At 49.5% G+C, this 13,626-nt stretch overlaps 1 protein-coding gene across 2 annotated transcripts in view; it reads right to left on the bottom strand.

Moving 5' to 3' along the window:
* The window catches only part of NXN (nucleoredoxin), a 142,196-nt gene that overhangs the window by 10,073 nt on the left and 118,497 nt on the right, over nucleotides 1-13,626 (bottom strand). For both annotated transcript variants that reach the window (XM_082443546.1, XM_082443547.1), the window contains exons 2-5: nucleotides 13,053-13,170; nucleotides 11,204-11,337; nucleotides 10,573-10,673; nucleotides 8,846-8,952 (exon numbers count right to left, since the gene is read on the bottom strand). In XM_082443546.1, coding sequence (XP_082299672.1) covers nucleotides 8,846-8,952; nucleotides 10,573-10,673; nucleotides 11,204-11,337; nucleotides 13,053-13,170 — 460 coding nt within the window. The remainder of the gene's footprint in view (nucleotides 1-8,845; nucleotides 8,953-10,572; nucleotides 10,674-11,203; nucleotides 11,338-13,052; nucleotides 13,171-13,626) is intronic.

Raw genomic sequence — 13,626 nt, 5'->3', positions numbered from 1 at the left:
CAGCCCCAGGCCCCCGCCCAGGGGAGCTTGGGTGGGCCACAGCAGCGCCTCAGAATCCCCTTCAGCATCTCCCCGAAAACCTAGAGAAGAAGGAACAAGGCCTAAGAAGCCGGCTCCATACTGTTTCCTCCTGGGAGGAGCCGATTTGTGAGTATTTAAAACCATCTCAAAGCCACGTGCGGGACTTCCCTGGTGGTGCAGTGGTTAAGTATCCACCTGCCAATGAAGGGGACACGGGTTTGAGCCCTGGTCCGGGAAGATCCCACATGCCGCGGAGCAACTAAGCCCATGCACCACAACTACTGAGCCTGCGCTCTAGAGCCCGCAAGCCACAACTACTGAGCCCATGCGCCACAACTACTGAAGCCCGCACGCCTAGAGCCCGTGCTCCGCAACTAGAGAAGCCACCGCAATGAGAAGCCCATGCACAGAGTAGCCCCTGCTCGCCGCAACGAGAGAAAGCCCGCACACAGCAATGAAGACCCAATGCAGCCGAAAAAAAAAAAAAAGCCACGTGCACGGAGACTGTCCCACAGTTGCGTTTGGTTGCTTTCCTATCACCAAGGAAAGAGGGAGTTTCAAAGGAGGTGGTGGGTCTGGGGCAGCACCTGGGGGTGGGAGAGGACCTGGTCAGGGCCGTAACCCAACTTTGTTTCTCTGCTTCTAGATGGCAGTGTGATCGCAAAGATTGCTGGCAGTGGGGAAGAGAAAGGGGAGGAAAAGCAGACCCCAAGACCGGAAGAGTGGGTTAGGGCACGTGGCAGGGCAAGTGGTTACGTGATCACGGAAATAAATGGTCATCATGAACACTGTAGCAGTATGGAAATGTTTGTAATACATGGATGAGTTGAAAATGCAGAATACACAATGCTATGTGTACAATTACAACTATGTAGAAATATGCTTGAAGACAGAGACCAAAAGGACTCAGAAAAGTGAAAACAGTTGTGCTAGGAAGGCAGGAATGTGGGTGAAATAGATACATATTTAAGTTTTGTTAAATGGTATTATGATGAATGCACTAACATTAAATAAAAATCAAACAGGAACCATAGGGCAGCAGGGGTGGGATGACAAATACAGACCATGCCTTGGCAACATCAACCCCAGTTCCGTTCAGCACATCCCTCTTTTCCTCCCCCTCCTACTCCCCCAAACCTTCCCCTGCTGGGAGAGTTAAGGAAAGGAAGAAGGCAGCTGGTTTGAGTGGTGAAGCTCAGAGAAACCCAAAGAAGTCAAAGGGATGAATCTGGGCCCACGTGAACTCGGCCAGAAGGCCCGCATCAGGAGGCACAAAGAAGACTTTTTTTTTTTGACCGTGCCACGTGGCATGGGGGATCTTAGTTCCCGGACCAGGGATTGAACCCGAGCCCCCTGCAGTGGAGGCTCAGAGTCTTAACCACTGGACAGCCAGGAAGTCCCAAAGAAGACATTTAAAATGGCAGCATTCTTGTAATACAGAAAAGCCAGAAATGACCAAGTATCCACTGACAGTGGAACTGATAAACAGGCTGTGGTACAACAAAGCACTTCACGGCACTGAAATAAACCAGATGTAAATATCAACAGGGATAAGTCTCAAAAACATAATGTTTAGTGAGAAAAGCAAGCTGCATTATGATATTACAGCATGTCAGCACTTAAGTACACTTCTAAAAACACACCCAGCACGACTATACATTACTCATGGATTCAGAGACGCAGTGAACATCTGAAAACAGATGAGGAATATTCACAATGACTGGATGATAGTGTCACCGCTCTCCCCCACTGGGGAGAAAGAAGGGGCAATGCTCCACGGAGGAGTAAAGGGAGCCCCACTTGGTCTGTGTTTAATGCTCCCATTCGTTGATAAATACCTCAGGCAAAGATGTCAGTTCTAGGTGGTGGCCACATGGGTGTTTGTTACATTATTCTTTGTCCTTTCCTGTTTTTCCTTTTTTTATGTTCTCAGAATGAAACAAGATGAGCAGAGAAGAGCACTGAGGCTGCTCTGTAGGCCCCTAGACAGCCCCCAGCCGCCCTCCCCAGGCCCAGGGGGCCAACTCCACAGAGCCTGCGCCAGCCCTTTAAATACTGAGATTTGCCTACAAAAAACACCAGCGTCGGCCCCTCGCCCTCTACTCACTGAAAAACACAATGGCTGAATGTTTCGTTTCTATAGAAAATAAAGAGACTCTGCCTCAAGTCCATTTTGTGAAAGGGGCAGGGAAGAGGGCAAAGGAAGGGAAAGAGAGAGGAGAAGGGCGGGAAGTGGATAAGAAAGGCAGGGAAAAGGGAAGAGGAGAAGAAAAAGCCAGAGGATAAGGATGAGGAATAAGAGGGCAACAGAGAAACAGAAGATAAATAGATCCCGGGAGAGCGACGGGCCTCACACAACTGCCTCCTGGTCTTCCCTGCTGCTCTCCTGGTGGCAGGGCCTCCGTCCACCCCAGGCCCTGTTTGCTGGCCCCAAAGGCGGGGGCGGGGGTGGGGGGGAGAGGAACAAAGCCAGCGAGGGCCTCTAACCCAGGAGAGAAGGGGCTCTGAGCCTCCCTGCGCAGAACATGGTATTCTCCAACAGCCAGCATTAGAGAATTGCTAATGGGATCTGCCTTTTGCCAAGTGCGTCTAAACCCTTTCCTTAGAAAGGCATTTGTCAGCAGCTTATAGGGCTACAAATTCCCCAGTCTGCACAAAGCGCTGAGAGGAGGGAGGCCAACCCAGCTACTCCCCAAGGCAAAGGAAGTGGATGGAGGCCACATGCCAGGCTTTGGTGAACTCCAGCGGCCCCATGAAGACTGCCAGCTAACACGGCCCGGGCTCAGGCCAGAGCACCCGAGGGACCAGCAACCAGCCTGGGAGCAGACGCCTCCTCAAGGCCGCAGCACGTCCTGCCATCTCTGAAAGGGGTGAGTGGAGGGCACAGCCTCAAGACCCAGACTCTCCCACCACCACCTGGATGGACACCTGAACGACGCGGCAGCATCTTATGCAAGGGCTCCTCGGGATGCTGGGAGATACTCAGGATCCAGGGGCGCTCGGAGCCCAGCTCCCAAGACGCTCAGAGGATTCCGGGTTCTTCTGCATTGCCCACTTTCACCTAAGCCTGTCCAGGTGACACAGAGGAGCTCTGCCCTCATGGGCCTCAATATGGTCTGATCAAGTCATTTGCGCACTATAAGGCACAAAGACAGGCCAGGTGGAGGTGGCTCAGCTTGGGTGCGGGCAGGGGAAGGTACCTCATACTGCTCTGTGAAAGCACCCTCATCAAAACGTTCAGGAGGAGACAGAAAGTGGGGTGAGAGACCAGGACACAGAGTCAAGCAGGGAGCATGAGCTCCCCCAGATACAGCGCTGCGGGATTTGGAGAAGACCAGACAGTCGGTGGAACCCTCCACTGGCTCTGCATATGTATGGAGTATGTACGTGCACATCGTGATACTGTAACATAATGAGGCGTATATATTTGGCCTTCATCCCCAGCTCCTGGCACAGAGCTCCTAAAACCCCTATAATTTCCTGAATGATTGGGGTGATAGGAACATCTTTTGTTATAATATTTGGTCTTAGTCCCAGATCCTGACACAAGAGCTTCCAAGACTGTTGGAATGTAAGTGGTAAGAGTGAGTGTCTTTTTGGATGCTCACGAGATGACGGGTCTGGGTCGCCAGAGAGACGTGGTTAGAAGGTTGGAACATTCAGCTCCACACTCTTGACCTCAAGAGCTGGGGAAGGGAGAAGGGCTGGAGGTTGAGTTCATCACCAATGGCCAGTGATTTAACCACTCATGCCTACATTAGTGAAACCTCCATAAAGGCCCCAAAATGATGGGGTTCAGAGAGCTTCCAGGTTGGTGAACATGTGGAGGTGCCGGGAGGGCGGTGCACCTGGAGAGGACACGGGAGCTCTATTTGAGCAAGAAAGAAGAAAGGGGATGGGGAGACACACAGACATTGTGAGTTACGGACCTGATGATGTAAAAGATGCCTCATGGTGGAGAGGAGGGAGACTGAGGGAATTCAGGAGAGCTGGCCATACCGCCACGAAAGCAGGCCTGCTGAGGAGAGAGACACTCACCCAGGGGAGGAGTCTGGGCCGCTGGAGATGCCGACAGGGAGGAAAGTGATGGCCCCGGGACCTCAGGCCCCCAGCTCCACACCCCCAGTACCCTGCTCCCGGTCCAGCCTGTGCGAGGCTGCAGAGGCATCTTCTCAGCAACCCCGCCCCCTAGAACAGGCTGTGGATTTCCTCTACCTTATATTTTGGTAGTCAAACACAGTGGGATGCTGACTGGTAAGATCAATGGAAAATGCTGCCAAAGAACTTACTAACAACTAATGCGCAGGGGACCCCAAAAAATGCCATGAAGCTGAAGTACCCTGTGAGGCTGCAAGGAGGCAGAGGCCGCCTGGGCCACCTGCCCTAGAGCCCAAGGGAGCAGCCTCTCTCCCCCCACAGGTAGGCCTGTCGTGAGCTACAGCCTGAGGTCTGGCTACAGTGGGAGCTCAGTGAGTCCATCAGAAATATCAGAGGATAACATGCCCCTGGGATTTCTCTTCCAGTCTAGCTTAAATGTCACTACTGCACTGATCTCCCCTTAATCAAATTTTTCAAAAAGCTCCAAAGTCCAAAGCGCCAAGTTCAAGGACCACAGCCTGGTGCTCAAGGCCTTCTGTGATGTGGCATCACCAGCCTTATTACCCAGTCTGCCCTATAGTACACCATGGACATCCTACTCTGGCCTTTGCCCTGGAATGTCTCAAACCCTCTACCTAAATCCCATCCATTCTGTAAGGCCCTGCTCTAGAGTCACCTCCTCCAGGAAGCCTTCTGGGCTCAAGAGCTCCAAGCCAGAGTCTCGCGTGAACTCAGACTATTCCATTGTGTGCCCTTCATGAAATGCTGTCTTGAAAAGGATCCTGTGTGGCTCTTCCACACTCTCGTTTCGCTGTGCTTTAGTGCATCTCTGGGCCAGAGGCGGACAGACAGATCAGGGTCAGCCGGCAATGTCTGACAGGCTGCTTGCAGGAATGACCCCTAAGGCTTAGCCAAAGAGGTCAGTGATCAAGTGAGCAGTTGGCAGAAAACACTGTGCCAGGGAGAGAAGCCAAGAGTGAGGAAGCAGGAGGCAGAGAGCTGGGAAAGCAGGCTGGTCCAAGCTGAGGAGGGACTAGTACAGATGGCAGGGAGTGTACACCATGGAGCCAGCAGACAAGGAGCAGCGGGACGGGCCAGGTGCAGGACTGGGCTGCAGAGGACACTTGCTGGCCAGAGCTGGGTTCTTTTGTGTGCCTGCCCGCCCACTGCTTGCCTGGGCACAGGGCCTCTCAGATCAGCTCTCTGACTCTCAGCTGAGGGCTCCTTGAAGTCTGGGAACCACATATGTACTCATCCTCACACTGCCAGGCCTTAAGAGACTGAGCCAAATGAGTGCATCTCTGAAAACTCTCCATTCTCTTCCTGCTCATTTGTGGTCACCCGCATCCTGGCTGTCTGGGCCACACCTAGCAACCAGGGCTCCTACTGCTGTACTATTTACATGTTGGTAGCTGGAGAATCCAAAGGAGAGTTCCCTTCTCTGCTCTCTGAAGGCAGACAGAAAACAATCAGTTTAATTTTTTTTCCTTTTTTTTTTTTTTTGGCCACACCATGCAGCATGCGGCATCTTAAGTTCCCCGACCAGGGATCGAACCCACACCCCCTAAAGTGGAAGCATGGAGTCTTAACCACTGGACCGCCAGGGAAGTCCCACGATCAATTTAATTTTTTCGTGCCCTGCCAATGTCTGACAGAAGGGTACCTTCTAGCCTCAGCTGTGTGTCCAAAACTTGTGTGGAATCTTGCAGGGCTTGTGATTTCTCCTTAGGAGATTGCTATTCTTTGCTTACCCCGCCAACAAGGGCCCCAAGAAGCATCTCACAGAGCACAGGGAGGGTAGAAACCCCCACCCTCAAACTGGCTATGCATGATATAGACTGTCCTTTGGTAATTTATTACTTTCAGGTGACCTCAGGGCCTTAGCATTGACCACCAGAATATGACCTGCACCTCACTGGCCTCCACCTCCAAGAAAGGGCAACTCCCTTCCTCAGAGAGGAAAAGGCTGTGCTTCACTGAGGACATGTGTTTGGAAAGAAGATGCCTCCATATAGAGAGGCTGCCTGACCGAGCAGAATGGCCAAGTGAAGCCCAGCACCCGCTCTGCTCTCTGGGACAAGTTCAGTCTTCTGAGCCCTTGTACAAAGTGACACCTATTTGACCAGCACTTTTTAGTTCTTCAAAAGATATCATCCTACTGTAGTTATTTCCCAATGTAAATCCCATCTTGTCCACTCAAGGGCAGCACTGGGACACCCTTCTGGTTTCTTATTCCCCACCAAGCTCAGTGTACAGTATTGGTGGTTAGTTGGAGCTCAAGAAATAGAATCCTATGCATTTAAATCTACTCCAGCTTTTTTCCAAAAAGGATTTGAGGCTGCTTAAAAAGTGCATGATATAATCCAATAAAAAATTGATGAAAACATCCCACTGAAAGGAAAACAAGGAAGGAAGAGAAAACAAAGCTAGGGTCAAGGGCATGCAGAGAAATGGTCAGCTTTGTAAAACTGCTAAAGGTGGTTACAAATTCAGCTCTGAGTTTTCTAGGGGCTAAAGCAAGGAAAGAACTGTGGTCTGTGATGAAATCCAAAGTATACGAAAGATGAAAGCAAAAACAAAAATGCATCTCCAACTGCAAAAGAAGTTCAGTTTTTGCTGGGTGCTAGAGGGTAATTTCCTGAACATAAATTCCTACAAGTGGGATTCTGAAATTAAAGGTTTTATAGATTTTTAAGGCCTCTGGTGTACATTGCCAATTTCTCTCCTTGAAACATTGTCCTGATTTAGATTCCTACTAGCAGCCTGCTCTCTTTCCTATACTGGGGATTATCTTTTTTTGGAAAGTAGACTTCTTTGCAAATGTGATAGACACAAGTTCAGTGTTTTCATCTGTAAATCATGAATGAAAATTATTCTGAATATTTTTCTTATCCATTCTGACAATATGCATCAGGTAAATTGCCCACCTCATATCTTATACATATTTTCAACTAAATTGTTTGTCTATCTCTCTTTTTGGACTGGTATCTGGAAAGAGCTCTTTTTCTATGAAGGATATAGATTCTTTGCCACATGTGTTATTAATATCGTTAGTTGCCTTTCTGTTAGTAAGCTTTTTGACATCCAAAAATTTATCTTTTTTAGGTTGTAAAATCAAATATTTCCCTTTTTTCCCCTAAGTCAGTCAGTTAAATATTAAGTGCCTACTCTGTATCCAACAGTGAAACTGCCCAATTTTACTGAAAAAAGTTAGGTTAAGTAACTTGCTCAAGGTCCGTCAGCAGTAGGGGGGTAAACCCTCAGCAAATACTTGTTGAATGAATGAATAAGTGAATTGAGAGATACGAAGTTTTACTTATCCCCACCAAGTGGCAATTCAACCCTCTGTTTAGTACGACTGGCCTAGGATCATCAATTTTCTCAAGCAATACAGCTCCTACCCCAAGGCACACATGTTTTAAGGCTCTCTGCAAGCAGAGTGCTGGAAGGAGATACTCCTGGGCCATCTCCTTTAAATTAACCAACTTGGTACCCGTCCTTCTGGACCAGTAAGCCATGTCATGTCTCTCCACTTCTGTTTGGAAAGAAAACTGCTTTCATCTTTTTTTATTAGTAAGAGGCATAAGGCTCCAAAATTCTCAAAGGATTACTAGACCTAGACTCAGTGCCCGAAGTGTGGCCCCTGGCCAGCAGCACTGGCATCGCCTGGGGGCTTGCTGGAAATGCAGGATCTCAGCCACACCCCAGGACCACTGAATCCGAATCTGCAGTTTCGCAAGATCCCCAGGGAATTCTTATGCACATTTGAAATTGAGAATCACCAATTTTAAATGAAATATTAATTTTTTGAAACTAGCTCCTGACAAAGCCAAATGCTTACTCTACATGGTGAAGAAAAAAGGTTAAAGAACCTGATGAGTTCCCCCACAAGCTGTGGAGTTGGCGGGTAGATCTTGATTTGTCTTTTTTTTTTCCAATTCCTATAAACCAAGACGCTGAGAACTCAAATCTTAGCTGTTATCTGTCTAGGGTTGACCAGGATCTGGTACCGCTGATACAAAGAGAATGAATTTAACTCTTAATAGGCCACCAAGAAAAAACCTGGCTGGGTGAAGTCTGGGAAGGAGGTATTCACATAATAAAGAATAAAAACACAGATTGTCTCACTAGTCATCATTATTGCTGAAAAACACCATGATTAGTACTTCAAGTCCAAGTCTTCAACACTCTCAGGAAATCAATTTTCTTGCCTAAAAGGCAATAATACCCCCTCAGCCTTCACTATGACACTTCAGGAACGTGAGAAGTATGGGATTTGCATTATCCTATTAACGCTCCCAGCGACTCTTTGTGGCAGATTTATCATCCACATTTTACAGATGAGGAAACCGAGGCTCAAAGAACCTGAGTAACAGAACCAAAGGTCACCCTCAGGTCCGTTTGACAGAAAGAACCTCGGGATAGGGTTTTGGCCGAGTCATTGGGCAGGTGTTCTCCATAGCCCAGCCACATTAGAACCCACTAGGCCAGGTGGTGAGAAGTAGCTGTCTCACCGGGACAAGCACTTAAAAAAAAAAAAAAAAAAAGATGGCTTTAATGAGGGATAATCTACATACCTTAAAATCCACTGCATATTTTTAAGATGCTAAAGAATGTGAACATTCATGGAAATAAAGATGTTCTTTTCCCTCTAGAAGGAAAGCCAAAGAGGTGGTGAGCCCAGATGAGCAGGTTTCCAAGGAGCCCACGAGTCGGGCACGCCTACCTTGGATTCCATACAGCCGGTTGAGGCGCGACCGCCGGGCCTCGTCGGTGTAGGGGACGGCGAGCCACGGCATCTCACTGAAGTACTGTTTGAATGAGTCTTCTGACCTACAGAGACACACACACACACACACACACACATGGAGACAGAGCCCTATTACCCCCCAAGGCACCACCACTGGGTCCTCCCCACCTTCCACCAAGTCGTGCCCAGGGCCCTACAGGTGCCAGGGCTTCTAATCATCGTGCTCCTCGGACACCAGGTGGAAGGAGGACACTGCCCTACCCGTTCCAGTGCACACCCCCAGCAAAGCTCCACATCGCAGGTGGACGCCAAACTGAAATGCCAGGCCATTTCCACATCCCGCTGCTCTGCATCCTACACATTCAACTCTCGCTTAGCTTCTCCTTTCTCAACACCGACAGGTCCTACTTTTATGAGGAGTCTAGATGTTCGGACACCACATTCCCCGCAATGTTTGTAATCTGTGCACATAACAGTGATGCGTACAGGACACTTAACCAAGCATATACCTACGACTCCATGTCTAAGAAACTCTAGGAGTGATAAATCTAATCAAGTGATAGAAAGCAGATCCGGGGATCCGGGGGGCTGGGATTTGGGGGTGAGGATTAACTGAGAAGAGGCAAGAGGGATTCTTTTAATTGACGGGAACGTTCTACACCTTCACTGTGATGGTGACACAGGTACATACATTAGTGAAAATTCATTGAACTGTACTCCTAGAATGTATGAATTTCACTGTATGTAAATTGTACTTCAATAAAGTTGATGTTTTTTATTATTTATTTATTTATTTTGGCTGCGCCACGGGGCTTGCAGGATCTTGGTTCCCCGACCAGGGATCAAACCCACACCCTCAGTAGTGAAAGCTCGGAGTCCTAACCACTGGATCGCCAGGGAATTCTCAAGTTGATGTTTTTTAAAGCTTTAAAAAAGTGACTCCTCCCTGTGGCATGCCTTCAGGCTTGCCCCACTCACATGCCGGGGCGGGGAGAAGGTGGGGCGGTGGTGTAGTGGGGCAGGGCCCACAGGCCAATAAACTGAGCACGGCATCATGCAGACATCAAGGGTACAACAGTGGACACAAGGCCCTCCATGTGTTGCCATTCAGAGACCCTTCTGTGAACAGGAACACCTGGTGGCTTGGGAACTGGGGCTGGAGTTTTGAGATGAAGGAAGGTCACTGATGAGTAAAGCCGGCAAGAGGGCAAGAAACAGAGGAGACTGAGGCTAAAAGGCCCTGACATACTCCAGGAAGAATGTCTGTTCTTGTTTTGAGGAGAGCCCCTAGAAAAAGCACGTGGCCAGAACTAAGAGAAATGACTGCAGAGCCCGCTAGGATAGGTGTCACATTCCATTAGTCTCCGGCTCTTTTCTTTCCATCCTCCCCCCTCCACATCCTTTCACCACCATCCACAAAGCTGAACTAATCAGAAAAAAATGCATCGTAATCTCAAACGCCCCAGGCCAGAATTGGGATGTCCCTTAATATTGACAGCAAGGACGGGTTTTTCTTGGCTCCCCTTCAGACAATTACGTGAGTAAATATGAAATGTATCTGTCCCTCCGACAATCATCCCAGATATGTCTTCCTTGATCCCTATCCCCCAAGCTCTAAGCTAAAGAGGCGAGATGTGTATGGCAAGAGACATCCACCTAGAGAAAAGGGGAGATGCACCGCCACTCTCCCCAGCACGCGTTACCTGTCTGCACTAACAAAGATGATCTCGAATTTCTGGCCTGCCTCCTTGATCTTCCGGTAGGATTCCACCAGGACCCGGGTGAGGCTTCGGCAGGGTGGACACTGGAAGACACGAGTGGGATCCTGCAGCCTCACGCCGTGCCTTCTCCTTCCCAATTCCCAGCCACCTGCCCGTAGAGGCCAGGTCAGCAACACCCAGGCAGGATTTGGATCGCGTTACCAGTTTATGGAAGAGGCAGAAACCAATGTGCCTCTCGTGATGGCGCGTATCCAACACAGGCCCTGCCCCATCCACCTGGGTGCCAGCAGGCAGCAGTTAAAACGAACTCCCGCGGGGACCATGAGGAGCCGCATCAGAATGGGTTAGGAGGACTCCTCTTTTTATTTATTTATTTTTTAGGGGGAAGGACTACCCTTTTAGGCCCGTCCATAGAAGTCATTTTCTTGCTGCTAATATCATTCATCACAGTAAGCACGTGCAGCATGCCAGCAATGCATTGGGCACAGGAGAAGGCAAGAATGTCGGGAAATGACACCTGAGCAGTCACACCTCCAGAAGCCAACCCCAGCTGGTCCTGGTGGTGACATCACTGCTCCCTTCTGTCTGGACTAAAGAGGGACCAAACACTCACCCAGTGTGCAGAGAAATAGACTCCCACGTGAGACCCCTCCAGGCTGCTGCTCTCCAGGGACTGCCCATTATTTCTAAGCAAGGGCCCTGCAATGACTTCCCTGAAGGGTTTAGGCCCCCAAGGGAATTCCAAACCTGAAACAGGCAACAGACAGCGAGAATGTTAAGACTCTTCCTCGTGGCCTCTGACCCAAAAGGCCTCAGGGCTGCAGAGCATGACAACTTTATCACCAAACAGTATTTTTTAACATATCCATAGGATCCGCAGCTAAAGCAGGCATAAAAGCAGGACTCATCCACGGCAGAGCCCTACCTACCTTCAAGGCAATGGTTCCTGAACCTGGATGACCACAGGACCCATCTCCTGGGGGGCTTTTGAAAAGTACAGAAGCCCAGGTCACCCCCCACCCCCAGTCTCAGGATTCAGGGGCAAAGCTGAAGATGCATGTCCAAAACAAAGCAAAACGACTCCCCAAGTAACTGTGATGATGGGACAGTTGGGAAATCACTGCCTCGGGTATTAACCATGAGTTTCTTCAATTCCAACCCTGGACTCTCAGTGGCTCTCAACTCTGCATTTTAGAATCAGCTGGGGAATTATAAAATTCCCCACCCCCAGAGATTCTGATTCAGCTGGTCTGGGTTGGGGCCCAGGGAACCAAGTGAGATGAGAATTTCAGTCTACTGAAAGGAAAGCGTAAAACCACTCAACCCAGATGGTCGACATTCTGGTGACACGTAAGCCCCAGGCAGGAAGAGCAAATGATATGCTTCCCCACTCAACAGAACAGTGTTTTCTCACAGGGTGGTCCAGGGACCACTGCCTCAAAATCGCCTGGGGTGGGTGGAGGATGGGAGGGAGAAGCACAGCCTGGCTGAAAAAGCAGGTGGCCAAGCCCACCCTGAAACAAATGGATCCAAAAATCTCTGGGGGTGGAGGCGGGGAAGCTGGGTTTTTAACAAGCTTCAGAGTGGAGTGTGTGTGTGTGTGTGTGTGTGTGTGTGTGTGTGTGTGTATGTGTGTGTGTGTGTGTGTGTGTGTGTGTGTGTGTGTGTGTGCGCGCGCGCGTGTGTTTACATTTCAGAAGGTAAAGACTTGGTTCTACCTGCCCTGGTTTTTACTGAGGACAATTCTTTGAAGCAGGTGAAATTTTTACTGGGAAAATTTGTGACCAGGGTTGAATCCTCCAGTTGGCTCAGTAAGTGAGGGACAGAAGATCTTATAACATTTTTATGCCTTTTATGACTTTTATGACTCCAGTGCACTGGGTTGGGGGGCGGGGGTTGAGGGAAGGAGAGAAACAGGCCCTGGACAGCCTCTGAGCAGGGTGATGAGAGCCACCCAGGCGCAGCCAGCCACCCAGCCAGTCAGCAAGACCAAGGCTTAGGACTTGAGCAGCACCAAGAACTGAGGGGCCCTCACCGCCAGGCCAGCAGAGCAATGCAGGGATTGCGACTTTGCTACGGTAAAATTTTAATGAGAAAAAAACCCCGAAACCACACAGCCTGCCTCTGATTGTGAAGGTGACAGCTGCCGTTGAAACAGCACTAGGAGTCGGAATCTGGGCTCAAGCCGCTTCTCAATGGCCTCCTCAGCCCTCAAAGCTAAACTTCCTTTTTCAGATTCCATCTCCGCTGGCCCATGAATTAAAAGCCCCCACGAGGGACATTCTGATCTCCGTAAAAATCTTAACCATGACCTGGAGAATACTGTAATTTCATCAAGACAATATTCTCTAGCCAAATAAACCCACACTCATATATTTCCTTTATACACTTTCTACCAACAGGGAGGAGGGCAGGGCAGGGGGGTAGAGCAGGGAGTACGGGTGGACAAAGCAAGGTCTTACCCTCTGGGTCATCGCGGATCACCAGCAGCCCATTCCTGCACACGACCTTCCCGGTGGTGGCGTCTAAGAATATTAGTGATGGAATGTTGGAAATTCGATATTTGTTCCAAAGTTTAAGCTATAAGAAGAAAAGTAAAAGAAGGTGGTTAAATCCAAACCAGATTAATTGCAGAGTTCTTCGGAGCCTCCTGGGCCTCAGGGGTAGACAGGCTGGAAAACACGAAAGTACAGATTAAATGAATTACTGATTGAAAGCAGGGCTGGCTGGGCAAAAGGGACAAGAGAAGCTACAATCCCACTTGTCCCTGCGGCCTGAGACAGTGGAGCGGACCCCAAGTCGGAGCCACACCCAGGGTCAAGTCGCAGCAGAGGCCGACGGAGAACCACACTCGCCCTGGGTGAGCTTTTCTCCCCTACCTGCCCCGTGGGCACTGTCTCTAAGAAGCACGAACATGAAGATGGATTAGGCATCTTTCAAATACAGTCAGACCTCCACCAGGTAGTTAAGGCAGGAAGGGAGGCTTTTTATTGGTGCCTCTCCACCCCATCAGCAGGCAGGTGTTCGGTCGTGTCC

Source organism: Balaenoptera physalus, assembly GCF_965194825.1.
Source record: "Balaenoptera physalus genome assembly, chromosome: 20".
NCBI lineage: Eukaryota > Metazoa > Chordata > Mammalia > Artiodactyla > Balaenopteridae > Balaenoptera > Balaenoptera physalus.
This window is presented reverse-complemented; position numbering and strand designations above follow the sequence as displayed.